At 41.4% G+C, this 12,593-nt stretch overlaps 1 protein-coding gene across 1 annotated transcript; it reads right to left on the bottom strand.

Moving 5' to 3' along the window:
• Nucleotides 1-420: 420 nt before the first annotated feature.
• SMLR1 (small leucine rich protein 1) lies at nt 421-11,262 on the bottom strand. Its single transcript, XM_061428635.1, is given in 3 exon segments — nt 421-2,732; nt 10,070-10,240; nt 11,139-11,262. Coding segments are annotated over 3 exon segments (381 nt in total). The 3' UTR covers nt 421-2,646.
• Between the last annotated feature and the right edge of the window lie 1,331 nt (nt 11,263-12,593).

The raw sequence follows: 12,593 nt of genomic DNA, 5'->3' as shown, positions 1-12,593 counted from the left end.
CAGTTATGACTGATTTCTGAGCTATAGTTTTGCCAAAGGACTTAGATTTCAAAGATTTCAACTGTTGTTGGTGTGTGAAAGTGTATATCTATTCTTTATTTTCCAGTTGCTACTATAAGATATATAGAAGATACTGGAGGTTGTTACCTGGTCACACTACTTATAAATAAGTTTTTTCTTTAAAGGATTGTGAATAACACTAGCGAACATGATGTGTGCCCTTCCCTGCCCCATTTTCTGTTTTATCAACATGTCTAAGCTTAGAATGTGAAGAAACGGTCATGGACTTGTAGTGTCCCAATGCCACATTTCCAAATTACCAACACAGTTAACAAGATGGATGATATCAACAGCTTTAGATTTGCTCTGTAAAACAAGTTTGTTGTCATTGTTGTTGAATAGGTGGCAATATAACAGCACTTACAGCATCCATTGTTTTATTGAAAGTCTCATGTCGGGGAAACAGAATTGAGAGTTCATTCAGATACTAGAATATTAGAAATAAGGTTAGTAACTATTGAAGGGAGACCACTTAGGAGCATGTTTGGCCCCTAATGAAATGCTTTGGTGTATAGGAAGAAGCAATATAGAATGAAATATGAAGGAGACCACCAGCCTGGTCTCGGGGAGAGCAGCCATGAACAGGAACCTGCTAGACTCTTAGCAGGTGGCGAGCAAAGATGTGACTGGGCAGCTGATTGGCTGCAGTCTGTGAGGGACTCATGAAATCCAGTACAGTGCCTTCAAGCAGATGGTAGTAAAACGCTTGGCCTTGGTCTCTCCATGAGAAGACTAATGTTTCTATTTCTCTCTGCATATAAAAGCATTCATGACTCATGATTTCTTTAGAAATTCCTTGCACTCTCATCTTACCCAACAGCAACAGAGAAATCAGGTCCTGCATTGTACAACTAGGTTATGCTAAAAATCCGTATGTTTAGAGCTCCTCTGTTCCCATAGTAGTTGAGATGCATTTTCTCTGCTAGGACAACGGTGGTGGAATGCACCCACCAGACTCATCAGTCAGGCTTCACAAGTGCCTGTTGCCAAGAGAAGTTGGAGCAAACCTTGGTGGCCGAAACTTCTACACCTTCTGTCAAAGAAAGCATTTTTACAAAAGCTGATTTCCGCCAGAGGCTATAACGAGATCCCTCCCAGAATTGAAGGAATATTGTTACTCCTTCCAGATGGCAAGCACACTTATGCTAAATTACCTCAGTCTGGAAGTCCCAGCAGATATTTTCCTTGTAATCAAATACAATAAAACCCAGAAATGAGTGTCTCCAGTTGAACAGTGAATTTCATATTATGCAGTAAGTGCAAGTGGAGACTGATAAGTCATTGGATGTATATGAGGATTTGGAGAGTGAGGGAGGCGAGGGGAGAGAAGCAGAGAATAGCATTCTCGCTTTGCGTCAGCCACATGATTTCTGTGTCACTACATAAATGCATTTCTTTCAGGTGAACAAATTCATTGTTTTATAATCAGTCTAATAGCCTGTTGGATTCATATGCAAACATCGGTATATAACCAGACTTAGGACATGTTAAGTGTCTTTTGCTAACATTAACTAGGAAACTGTGATGAGCAAGGTAGTAATTTTAACTACTACTTTGAATTGAATGTTTCTTCTCAATTACCTAGATTGGCTCTTTGGGGCTCTCACTGAAAGAATCCTGCTAGTGAAATTTCTCTCTCTCTTTATTTTTTGCCTGCCTCCCACCCCATCCCACCCCGTCCCACCCCCATTCCACCTCTCTAGATCATCACAGAGAGTAGCATTGACATTTATACACTACCATGTGCAAAATAGCTAGCTAGTGAGAAGCTGCTGTACAGCACAGGGGCTCAGCTTGGTGGTTACTGCTAGGGAAATGTTGACTTCTTTGCATATTTAGAAATGCTCCCTGATGTTTGGTTTTCGAGACAAGGTCTTGAGTTATTCTCCATATGAGTTCCATGAACATTGTGTTCTTTACTTTTCTCACCAAATGGCAGTATTTCCAAGTGGTGTCATGCTGAAAGCTACCTTCATGATGATCCATATCCAGTGAAGAGAGGCTCTTGTTGTGGGTTCTCACAACGATGATGTGATTTGCAAAAGCAACTGGAAAAGGGGGAGAAGCAAACCAACAGCCAGAAATAATGCCTGAAAAGGTGACATTTATGCCTTGCTGAATGTCAAGAAGAGGAAGTGGGAACTCACAGTGGGAATCCACAGGCACTCATCTTTTGCTATTCATTTTCTCTCTACCAGAGTTTCTTCACCTCCAAAGTCAGAATAATGCCAGCTTCCACGAAATTACATAATAATGATGTTGAAGAATTTTAGTTTGAAAATAATGCCCTTCAGAGTAGACATGGTTCTATAAAAGTTTGTTACAAAAGTTTTTAAGTATCCAGTCCATGGACCCATCCAGCACAATCTTGGGACTCTGAAGAACTGCTGATTAAGCTGAGTCTCATAGCTGTCTTCTTGGACAATAGCTGCCACTTTTCAATATAGTTTGGACCAAGCATCTTAATATTCTTTCTATCTCGCTGTGGATCTGGTTTATTCACCTACTTTATTGCTAAGCCATTGACTGTTACTCTCTGACCAGCGGAAATCCACTGTGCTTTGGCCACTGATCAGTCCCTGACAGTCATGTCCGCTTCTTTCTCTGGTAGGGGGAAGAGCCAGCGTTGAGACTGTGTTGGTGATCAGGAGTCTGTGACAGTTCTTCATTAACTGAAAGGAAAAATACTAGTTAATACTTCAAAGGCAGCTGAGCGCCACTGGTCACTTACAGCTCCTAAGATGTAATTGGCCAGCACTTCTATCCTGGCGGTTACAGAAGTCATGGCCGTCAGAGCAACTACTACTGCAGATCTCTCCTTTGCTTCTCAGCCTCTCCCAAAAGAAATGTAAATGCTTATTTCTAAAGAATGGTCATGGTTAGACTGGGCAAATTACCACTGTAATAAAGATCGTTACATGTTAAGTATATTTATATTCAGTAGATTAAATGTTGATTAAATGTATTAAGATTTCCACATTCAATAAACATTTATTAAGCCTGTCTAATGTAAGGCCTAGGGATATGGAAATGAGTGAGAGAGGGTTTCTGTCCTGCTCCTCCCCACCAAAAATGTGTTTCAGCATTTAGTCTTTAGATAAGTCATATTTGTCTCCTCTTTACCTTTTGGTACCTTTGACTGAAAACTGAGATGCTAATTTTCACTTACTCCTTAATCCCTTAAAATATAACTTCACTTAAAGCTACTGAAATATTAAAACTTATCAGTGACATCGTAATTACAAACTGGTGTCATTTTCTAATCCCCAGTTTCCTCCCTCTGTAGCATTTGACATGAGCTCCCTTCCCATGACCCCCACGCTAATCAGGCTCTTCCCCTTGGCTTTTATTATGTAGCATATTTCTGTATATCCTTATCTGCTCTGGTACTTTCACCCATTACCTCTCTTGCAATAATACATTTGATCTTTAGCCCTGAAATCCTGACAGTTATCCTTTGAGATCTTCCTGATACATCAAAAAAAAAAAAAAAAAAACAGCCTTCTTTCTGACTACCACCAACACGCATAACAGAAACTATTGTTACTCTTAAAAGTTTATTTTCAGAATTATAATTAATCAAATTATCAAAGCCAGAGACAAGGAGTTTATAATCTCACAGGAGATAATGCATGTTTATAGCATTGAACCTGAAAATATTCTTTTTGGCCCACAGGTCAAATCCTAGCAATTTATTCCTTGCCAGGCACTTTATATGCCATGTACCCCAGGACATGAGCACTCTCTCTGACTTTCTGTGATTCCACATTGCTTGTCATCTTAGTCGAGAGAGGGTACATTTGAGTTGGAGGCTATCAGGTCTTAGGTTACACAAGCCTCAAGTTTTAACAGCTAATGTTTGTTGATCACTTTGGTGCCATACACTGTGAAAAGACCTTTGTGGGTCTTATTTAATTCTTATGTTGTAGTCACTTACTCTTAATTCACAGATGAACAAATGAAGGTGTAGAGAAATCAAATTGAGGCAGTTTGCCCAAGATCATAGAAACTGATGGATTTAGGATTTGATCCCAGGCAGTCTTGACTCCGGAGAAGGCAATGGCAACCCCCTCCAGTACTCTTGCCTGGAGAATCCCAGGGATGGGGGAGCCTGGCAGGCTGCCATCTATGGGGTCATACACAGTCGGACACGACTGAAGCGACTTAGCAGCAGCAGCAGCAGTCTTGACTCCAGAGGCCATACTCTCAGCCACTCAGTTTCACTGCCTTCCCACATAGATTATTGCTAGTTCAAAGGTATTGCTTCAGGTAGCCCATGCCTTAGGTTATAGACTCATTGCAATATGAGTAATTGCTTCCCTCATTCTTCATTACCAAAGATGCTTTGAATGAGGAGCCAGGATACAAACTAGAACTGAGAATGGGTGATCTGAATAATGACACTGAAAGAAGAGAACTAGAAGCATGGAAAACTAGTGGGGAGAGACCAAAAGGAAATCCGTCATTCCTCAATGAGCTATCTATCCTGTAAACCAAGTGTCTGTGCCAGGCTCAATGCAGAGAGCAAGAGAAATAGCTCGTAATACTGAAAGAGCTTGTAATTTGGCCATTATTTCATTTTAATGGAACTTTTAGGAGAGCATAGAGAGATTAGACACGTGAGAATAGGCAAGTGGGCATGAGAACATAGAACATCAGAGTTTGTAATTAAAGATTATTCTTCAGGCAATGACATTGTCTCTGCTGGGCCACAGGTGAAGAAATGTAGTCTCCTTGATTCAGAGATAAATCTTCATGCTGAGGAATCACCATCATCAATAATTACCCTGTTAAAGAGGTTGATCCATCCCCTCAAAATTTTTGTAAAATTCTTGCCTTTAAATTCTCCCACTATTGGCTCTCACGTTGGTGATAAGCTTCTCTGCCTGGGCTGAAAGTATTCCTCCATTCAGCAGATACTTACTGAACACCTACTCTGTGTTCAATACTCCAGGGGTAGTGTTTTAGCTGAGAGGGCTATTTCTGGAGCCAGATAACCTGTCTCTACCATTTTCTAAGTGAGTGACCTTGGGCAACTTACTTAATTTTAAGTAAAATTTTTAGAATTTAATTTTAAGTAAAGGTAATTTTGTCTTGAAGTTTAATATGGCTATTGGTTTCCCAGGTGGCGCTGGTGGTAAAGAACCCACCTGCCAATGCAGGAGATATGAGAGACATGGGTTCAATCCCTGGGTCAGGAAGATCCCCTGGGGGAGGATATAACAGCCCACTCCAGTATTTTTAGCACACGCAGGTATATTTTAATGATAGTTATTATAATGACACAAACACTGTCTTCTGAGAATTCATATTAATAAATCAGCAGGGGTCATAATGACTGGACGTTGTTCAGAAAAGGCACTGTTAAAAACCTTACATGTATTACCTCACTTAATCCCCACACCAACCCTACAGCTACATCCTGCTATTAATTCTACTTTACAAGTGAAGAAACTGAAGCTTCAAGAGGTTAGGTAGTATGCCACTTAATTGGACATGCATCTTAAGTCACGTTGCTGCAGCTGCTGATGATGCTGCTTCTGCTAAGTCTCTTCAGTCGTGTCCGATTCTGTGCAACCCCATAGACGGCAGCCCACCAGGCTCCCCCGTCCCTGGGATTCTCCAGGCAAGAACACTGCAGTGGGTTGCCATTTCCTTCTCCAATGCCTGAAAGTGAAAAGTGAAAGTGAAGTCGCTCAGTTGTGTCCGACTCTGTGCGACCCCATGGACCGCAGCCCACCAGGCTCCTCTGTCCATGGGATTCTCCAGGCAAGAACACTGGAGTGGGGTGCCATTGCCTTCTCCAATGCATGAAAGTGAAAAGTGAAAGTGAAGTCGCTCAGTCTGTCCGACTCTTGGCGACCCCAGGGACTGCAGCCTTAGTTGTGTCCAACTCTGTGCGACCCCATGGACTGTAGCCCACCAGGCTCCTCTGTCCACGGAATTCTCCAGGCAATAATACTGGAGTGAGTTGCCATGCCTTCCTCCAGGGGATCTTCTCAACCCAGGGATTGAACCAGTTTCTCTTATGTCTCCTACATTGGCAGATGGGTTCTTTACCACTAGCACCCTGGGACAGTGAATGTAAATGGATTATTTTATGGAAAGGCAATGCCAAAGAATGCTCAAACTACCACACAGTTGCACTCATCTCATACGCTGGTAAGGTAATGCTCAAAATTCTCCAAGACAGGCTTCAGCAATACATGAACCGTGAACTTACAAATGTTCAAGCTGGTTTTAGAAATGGCAGAGGGCAAAACTAATACAATTATGTAAAGTTTAAAAATAAAATAAAATTTAAAAAAAAAAGAAAAAGAAATGGCAGAGGAACCAGAGATCAAATTGCCAACATTCGCTGGATCATCAAAAAAGCTAGAGCTCCAGAAAAAACATCTATTTCTGCTTTATTGATCGTGCCAAAGCCTTTGACTGTGTGGATCACAATGAACTGTGGAAAATTCTGAAAGAGATGGGAATACCAGACCACCTGACCTGCCTCTTGAGAAACCTGCATAAAGGTCAGGAAACAACAGTTCAAACTAGACATGGAACAACAGACTGGTTTCAAATAAGAAAAGGAGTACGTCAAGGCTGTATATTGTCACCCTGCTTATTTAACTCTATGCAGAGTACATCATGAGAAACGCTGGGCTGGATGAAGCACAAGCTGGAATCAAGATTGCCAGGAGAAATATCAGTAACCTTAGATATGCAGATGACACCACCCTTATGGCAGAAAGGGAAGAAGAACTAAAGAGCCTCTTGATGAAAGCGAAAGAGGAGAGTGAAAAAGTTGGCTTAAAACTCAACATTCAGAAAACGAAGATCATGGCATCTGGTCCCATCACATCATGGGAAATAGATGGGGAAACAGTGCAAACAGTGGCTGACTATTTTTCTGGGCTCCAAAATCACTGCAAATGGTGATTGCAGCCATGAAATTAAAAGATGCTTACTCCTTGGATGGAAAGTTATGACCAACCTAGATAGCATATTAAAAAGCAGAGCATTACTTTGTCAACAAAGGTCCGTCTAGTCAAGGCTATGGTTTTACCAGTAGTCACGTATGGATGTGAGGGTTGGACTATAAAGAATGCTGAGCGCTGAAGAATTGATGCTTTTGAAATGTGGTGTTGGAGAAGACTCTTGAGAGTCCCTTGGACTGCAAAGAGATCCAACCAGTCCATCCTAAAGGAAATCAGTCCTGGGTGTTCATTGGAAGGACTGATGTTGAAGCTGAAACTCCAGTATTTTGGCCACCTGATGTGAAGAGCTAACTCATTTGAAAAGACCCTGATGTTGGGAAGGATTTAAGGCAGGAGGAGAAGGGGATGACAGAGGATGAGATGGTTAGATGGCATCACTGACTCAACAGACGTGAGTTTGGGTAAACTCCGGGAGTTGGTGATGGACAGGGAGGCCTGGCGTGCTTTGGTTCATGGGGTTGCAGAGTCAGGCACGACTGAGTGACTGAACTGACTGACTGAGGACTCTAATCACTTTCTGTAAAGATTGTTTGATATGTTAAGAGAGCTTTTACAGAGTTGATTTATTCATGCTTTGACAGATCAGTCAAGAATCACCACTCCCTCAATGGAATCTTTTGACAAATGTATATGTTATGATCTATTGAAGATTAGAGTACATACTTAACAATTTTTCTTTAAAGCCCTCAATTTTAGCTATGTTTTTCTTCAACTAATTGTTACCAAATATGTTTTATTTTTAAATGCCCAACCTGTAAGATAAATTGCATATGTTAAAAAACAACAACAAAAGGTTAGGTAGTGTGACCATTGTTACAGAGCTGAAGTCAAACTCCCATTTGGTTTGACCCTTTTGCCTGAGATCTTAACAGTTTCACCTGTTAACCCTTAACTTGCTCTGATTTCTCGAAATCCTTTCTTTTTTTTCTATTGCCAACCACCAAAGCGTGTATATATATGTGTGTGTGTGTTTGTGTTAGTTGCTCAGTCATGTTGGACTCTTTGCGACCCCATGGACTATAGCCCACCAGGCTCCTTTGTCCATGGGATTCTCCAGGCAAGAGTACTGGAGTGGGTTGCCATTTCCTTCTCCAAAAAGTTCAGTGAGAGACGCCTAGACACACTGCACATTTTCAATACTTCAGTTACCTGTTTGAGAATGTCAGTTGCTGAAGGTCAGAACCTGGTCACTTTTCCTGACCTTATTTACATCTAACTCCATACAAAACTTTCAGACTTTCGAGAGACACAATTTGTTTTTCATAGTGACTGTTTTTGGCAATGTTGGTTATTTTAGCAAGCAGTTTGTTCGTGATCAGGGTGATGGTATTTTGAGTGGCACTGAAACTAGCAGTTTAGAAATCTCAGGCCCTGGGGAGGTAAGATCATCAAAACTTTCACCCACACACGGAGAGGTGACATGTCCCTGGTAGAGGCTGATGAAGGGTTTGGTGATGGAAAGTTCAAGAATTGGACCTCTACCTCAAGAGCTTACTCAAGGCAATGGAAATAGATTGAAGAGTGCAGGATGTTAGGGAATTTCCTTTCTTCCTTTGTGAAAAAATTGATGTTCTCTACATACTAATTAAATTTTCATGCACTGTTACCTCCTAAGGCTTGAAATGTGGGATTAATGATTATGATACAGCCACATGCTTTCCATCACATCTTAAAATGCATCTCTTGCCTGATGGACTAGGATGTATGAGGCAAGCAAGATAAGTTTCTGTTTCAGGATGCAAGACTGGGGTTCTGTGAACACACTAGTTAATCTGTCAATGTCCCTTTCTTCACAGGACAAAATAGGAATGATTACACTTGCCATAACCCTGGTTGCAAGATTGATGACATGACATTTGACCATCTGTTTACAGTTTTTAAGTGGGAGCTGCTAAATAGAGATTCAAACTGGTGATATTTTATTTGGGGCCAAGTGATCTCTTTTGCCCTCAAACTGGAGAGAATATATATAACTGCTTGCCCTTAGGAAAACAGTTACAGAAAGAACTATAATTTTTAAAGCTATATGTTCTCAGAGGTTTTTTTTTTTTTTTTAATAAGAAAGGGAAATTTGGAATTAGGGGGATTGGATCCACATAAAAATGAAGGCATGCCTAGTTTAAGGTTGTCTGCTCACACTGGAAAATGTAATCAGAAATGACTCCAAAAAAGGATATGCAGATCCTAAATGGGAGCAGAGAGAAGCAAAGGAGGGTAGGAAGACGTACTTCAAATTTGATTTTTGGTTAACACGACATCATCCAACTTAAGGAATATTACTGTTTTTTGTTGATATTACTAAAATAACTATTAACCTCTCATATTAGTCTAACATTTGGGTACATTATTAACGCTTAGCCAATCAAACTATAATGCAGTTTCATTCTTTTCAGTTACAGCAGAATAAATAGTCTCAATCCAGAACCCAGCAGCCTGTGGCCCAACCACTTTAAGCTTCCTGAGGTTTCTTTTTTCTCCCCACCTTAAGACCACAGTTTCATAGTAAAGTCACACCAAGCCATCAGATATCTATTAGAGCTTGACATTTACTAACACTCTGTTAGCACAATGATGGCATGTTTCCTTAATAGAAGTTTAATGGAGAAAGAAGTGTGTGCACACACACTCACAAGGACTTACACACACATGCACCCCTGTCAGGCAGACACAGCAGACCATGTAACACCGTGTATTGTTTGTGAATCTATTGGCCTGAGAGAGACAAGCAGTCATGTGTCCAAATTGCTGATTCACAGTTCATCTGTCTTTGGGGGGCTGCAGTGAAGGATCCCTGCATCAAGTCTTCAGGGCCTAGTGTACCATCCACACTGCTGGTGAGATCAAACTTGCCATGTTCACCCGTGAAGGTATCTTAAGAGGGCATTTATTGAGGGGTCCCTGCACACTCAAAAAAGATGTGATTCCAGGCCTCCCAGAAAGACGGATAGTCCACGGACTTGTTCAGATGTGTGCCGTGGGAAAGGACCTCTAACCCCTGCCCTGGCTGGCTTCTCACTTACCCTCCATCAGCTTGATCCTGAAGTAGGCAATGAGAAGGAGCAGCAGCAAAGTCACAGGCAGGAAGATTCCAGAGAACAGGAACCAGCCTGGAAGCTCGCTCAGGAGCTCTGACAGCACAGGGCTCATTGCCAATCACACAGATCCCCTACCCCGGGCCAGTGGGGTTTGCACTCCGGGTGAGGTCAGCTTCGCTCAGAGGCTACACTTGTTTTTCTTCTGGGGCTCTGGCCTTTGCTCAGCACATCTCGGTGGAACTTTTTGTGGACTTTGCTCTATTTAAACAGCCCCATGAATTCTGAGAGGATTGCCGGCAGGTTACTCTGTAACTCAAAGTATAGTGGAATTGAGAGTTGATTCTCCCAGGCCATTCCAGAGATGACTGTTTATTTGGTGAGGTTGGGAATGACACTAGGAGGCCTAAATTTCTTTGTAGCCAGTTTATTTGATTTGAAAAGTACCTGACTTCAAGCAAACCTGTTTGTTATACATATGTGTATATATATGTGTGTGTGTATGTGTTAGTTGTTCATTCACGTCCAACTCTTTGCAACCCCCTACACTGTAGCCTGCCAGGCTCTTCTGTCCATGGAATCCTCCAGGCAAGAATACTGGGAATACTGCCATTTCCTTACACTACCAATAAATTCCCAGATGTAGAAAAGAACTTTTCCTACATTCTCTAAATTTCAGAGAAAAAAATCACCATGTCAATATACCTGTGTCTAGAAAACCTGAAATTTCCTTCATACAGAGTTCTTTCCATTTATAAAAACTCTTCCCAGTATGTCCTGCTCTGAATGCTTTTCCAAGCAGTACACTGGTTTGTTCAGTTATTTGACAAATACTTAATTCTGCTATAACCCAACCTCTTGACTAGATGCTGGATGTATAAGAAAAAATCATGGTACCTGCCCTCTGAGAGTGGAGATGGACACAGAAGGAGAGAATGGCCACAAGACACGATGATGGAATGGATGGCAGTACGGTCCCCGGTCCTTCTCCTCTTGGCGCATCAGTTTGTGCTTGCTGCTTTAGCAGCTGGCACCCTCCGCTGTCCTCTGCTCGCACATTCCTGTGGCCCTCCATTGGCAGTAGAAGGTGCCCCCTGAATGACAGTGATGTGGCTTATGTGGTAACTACCAAGTTTCTCAGAAAAGACTAAAAGGGCAAGTGTAGGAGACTGTGTTGACATTGGCTCATACACTGAGTTGAGTTGCCATCAACTGAAGCTTTAGTGGGAAAAAAAAAAAATTGAAGATACCGGTCTACTAAACTAAAAGCAACTAAAAAGTCACTTCAATAATGAAAAGTCTCCTAGAGAATGTGGAAAATTTGGGGAGGGAGATTGGTAGCCACTCCTTGGGGTGATTTCTCTTTTTATGTTCTAACCTTCCCCATGGCCACTTGGTGCCTGCCTTAGTGAGTGGCTGGCAGACTCTACCAAGGACAAGCTGTTGTCACCGCCTCCGGAATTATCTCACCGAGGGTTTCATGTGGCTATGCAGAGTCTCTGTCACAGCTGTAAAGTCTTCACCCTGATCTATAAAACAGTAGAATGGGGAGGGTCTCTGGGATGCTTAGCTGGCTTCCTAAGCAGTAAACAGTAAATAGACTTCTGACAGACCTCTCCCTGAGTATTTCATATTTTATTATAAAGGATATTGCTTTTAAAATTTTGATTCCTGGTTGTGGCTGGTATTAACAGTTTTCTTCATTTATGAAAAATACCACATCACTGGGAACTTTTAGAAGATTAGATATTAGGATTTGTTAAACATCCTTTAGAGCTTAAGAACTTTTTTCAATAAAGGCTCTTTTCCAAATTCACTCTGGTTGCTTGGGTTATGCTAAGTAGGTCTAGCAGATAGAAGGATGGAGATGAAACACTGGTAATCAGCCCATTTTACTAACCAGAATCTGGGGTGGGGTTCAATAAAGTGTGCAATTAACTACCATAACGAGAGCAAATTCTTTACTTACATTTCAATTTAAAATTCTTTTCAGCATGTGGTGGGAATAATCATTAATGTCATTGGAAGATGTATATCTGTGAAAATAGAGGGACATGTTACATTAGGGGTTAAATTCTCCTGGTATTTCCTTAGTAGTAAATGAGCCCATTGTTGATTTCCTTGACAATTTCAGGCACAAGTGATCGCAGATGTTGATATAAAACTTCTAGAGGATGACTTAGTGACAGATGGACAAAGCCTTTTTTACATAGTTGTGACCTACTGAAGGTGATACCAAACCCCCCAGGCCTCTGACTTGAATTCTGCATTCATCTGAATAAGTCATAAAGGATGACTCATTTCAACGACATGCCATAGGGCAGTGAAGGTTCTGAAGTCCATCAGTGGAAGACGCCAAAGTGCCATTGCTGATATCTAGAGAATCCAATTACATAGAGCAGCAAAACCAATACAAAAAAAAAATTAAATACAAATGAAACGGACACACTTTAAATGAAGTGCTCTGATTTGATTATATGGGTGATGTTTTGCTGATGAAGCATCACTCACT

The sequence above is a fragment of the Bos javanicus genome, chromosome 9 (genome assembly GCF_032452875.1).
Source record: "Bos javanicus breed banteng chromosome 9, ARS-OSU_banteng_1.0, whole genome shotgun sequence".
Classification (NCBI taxonomy): Eukaryota; Metazoa; Chordata; class Mammalia; order Artiodactyla; family Bovidae; genus Bos; species Bos javanicus.
Note: the sequence above shows the minus strand (reverse complement) of the source record. Positions and strands in the feature narration are given on the sequence as shown.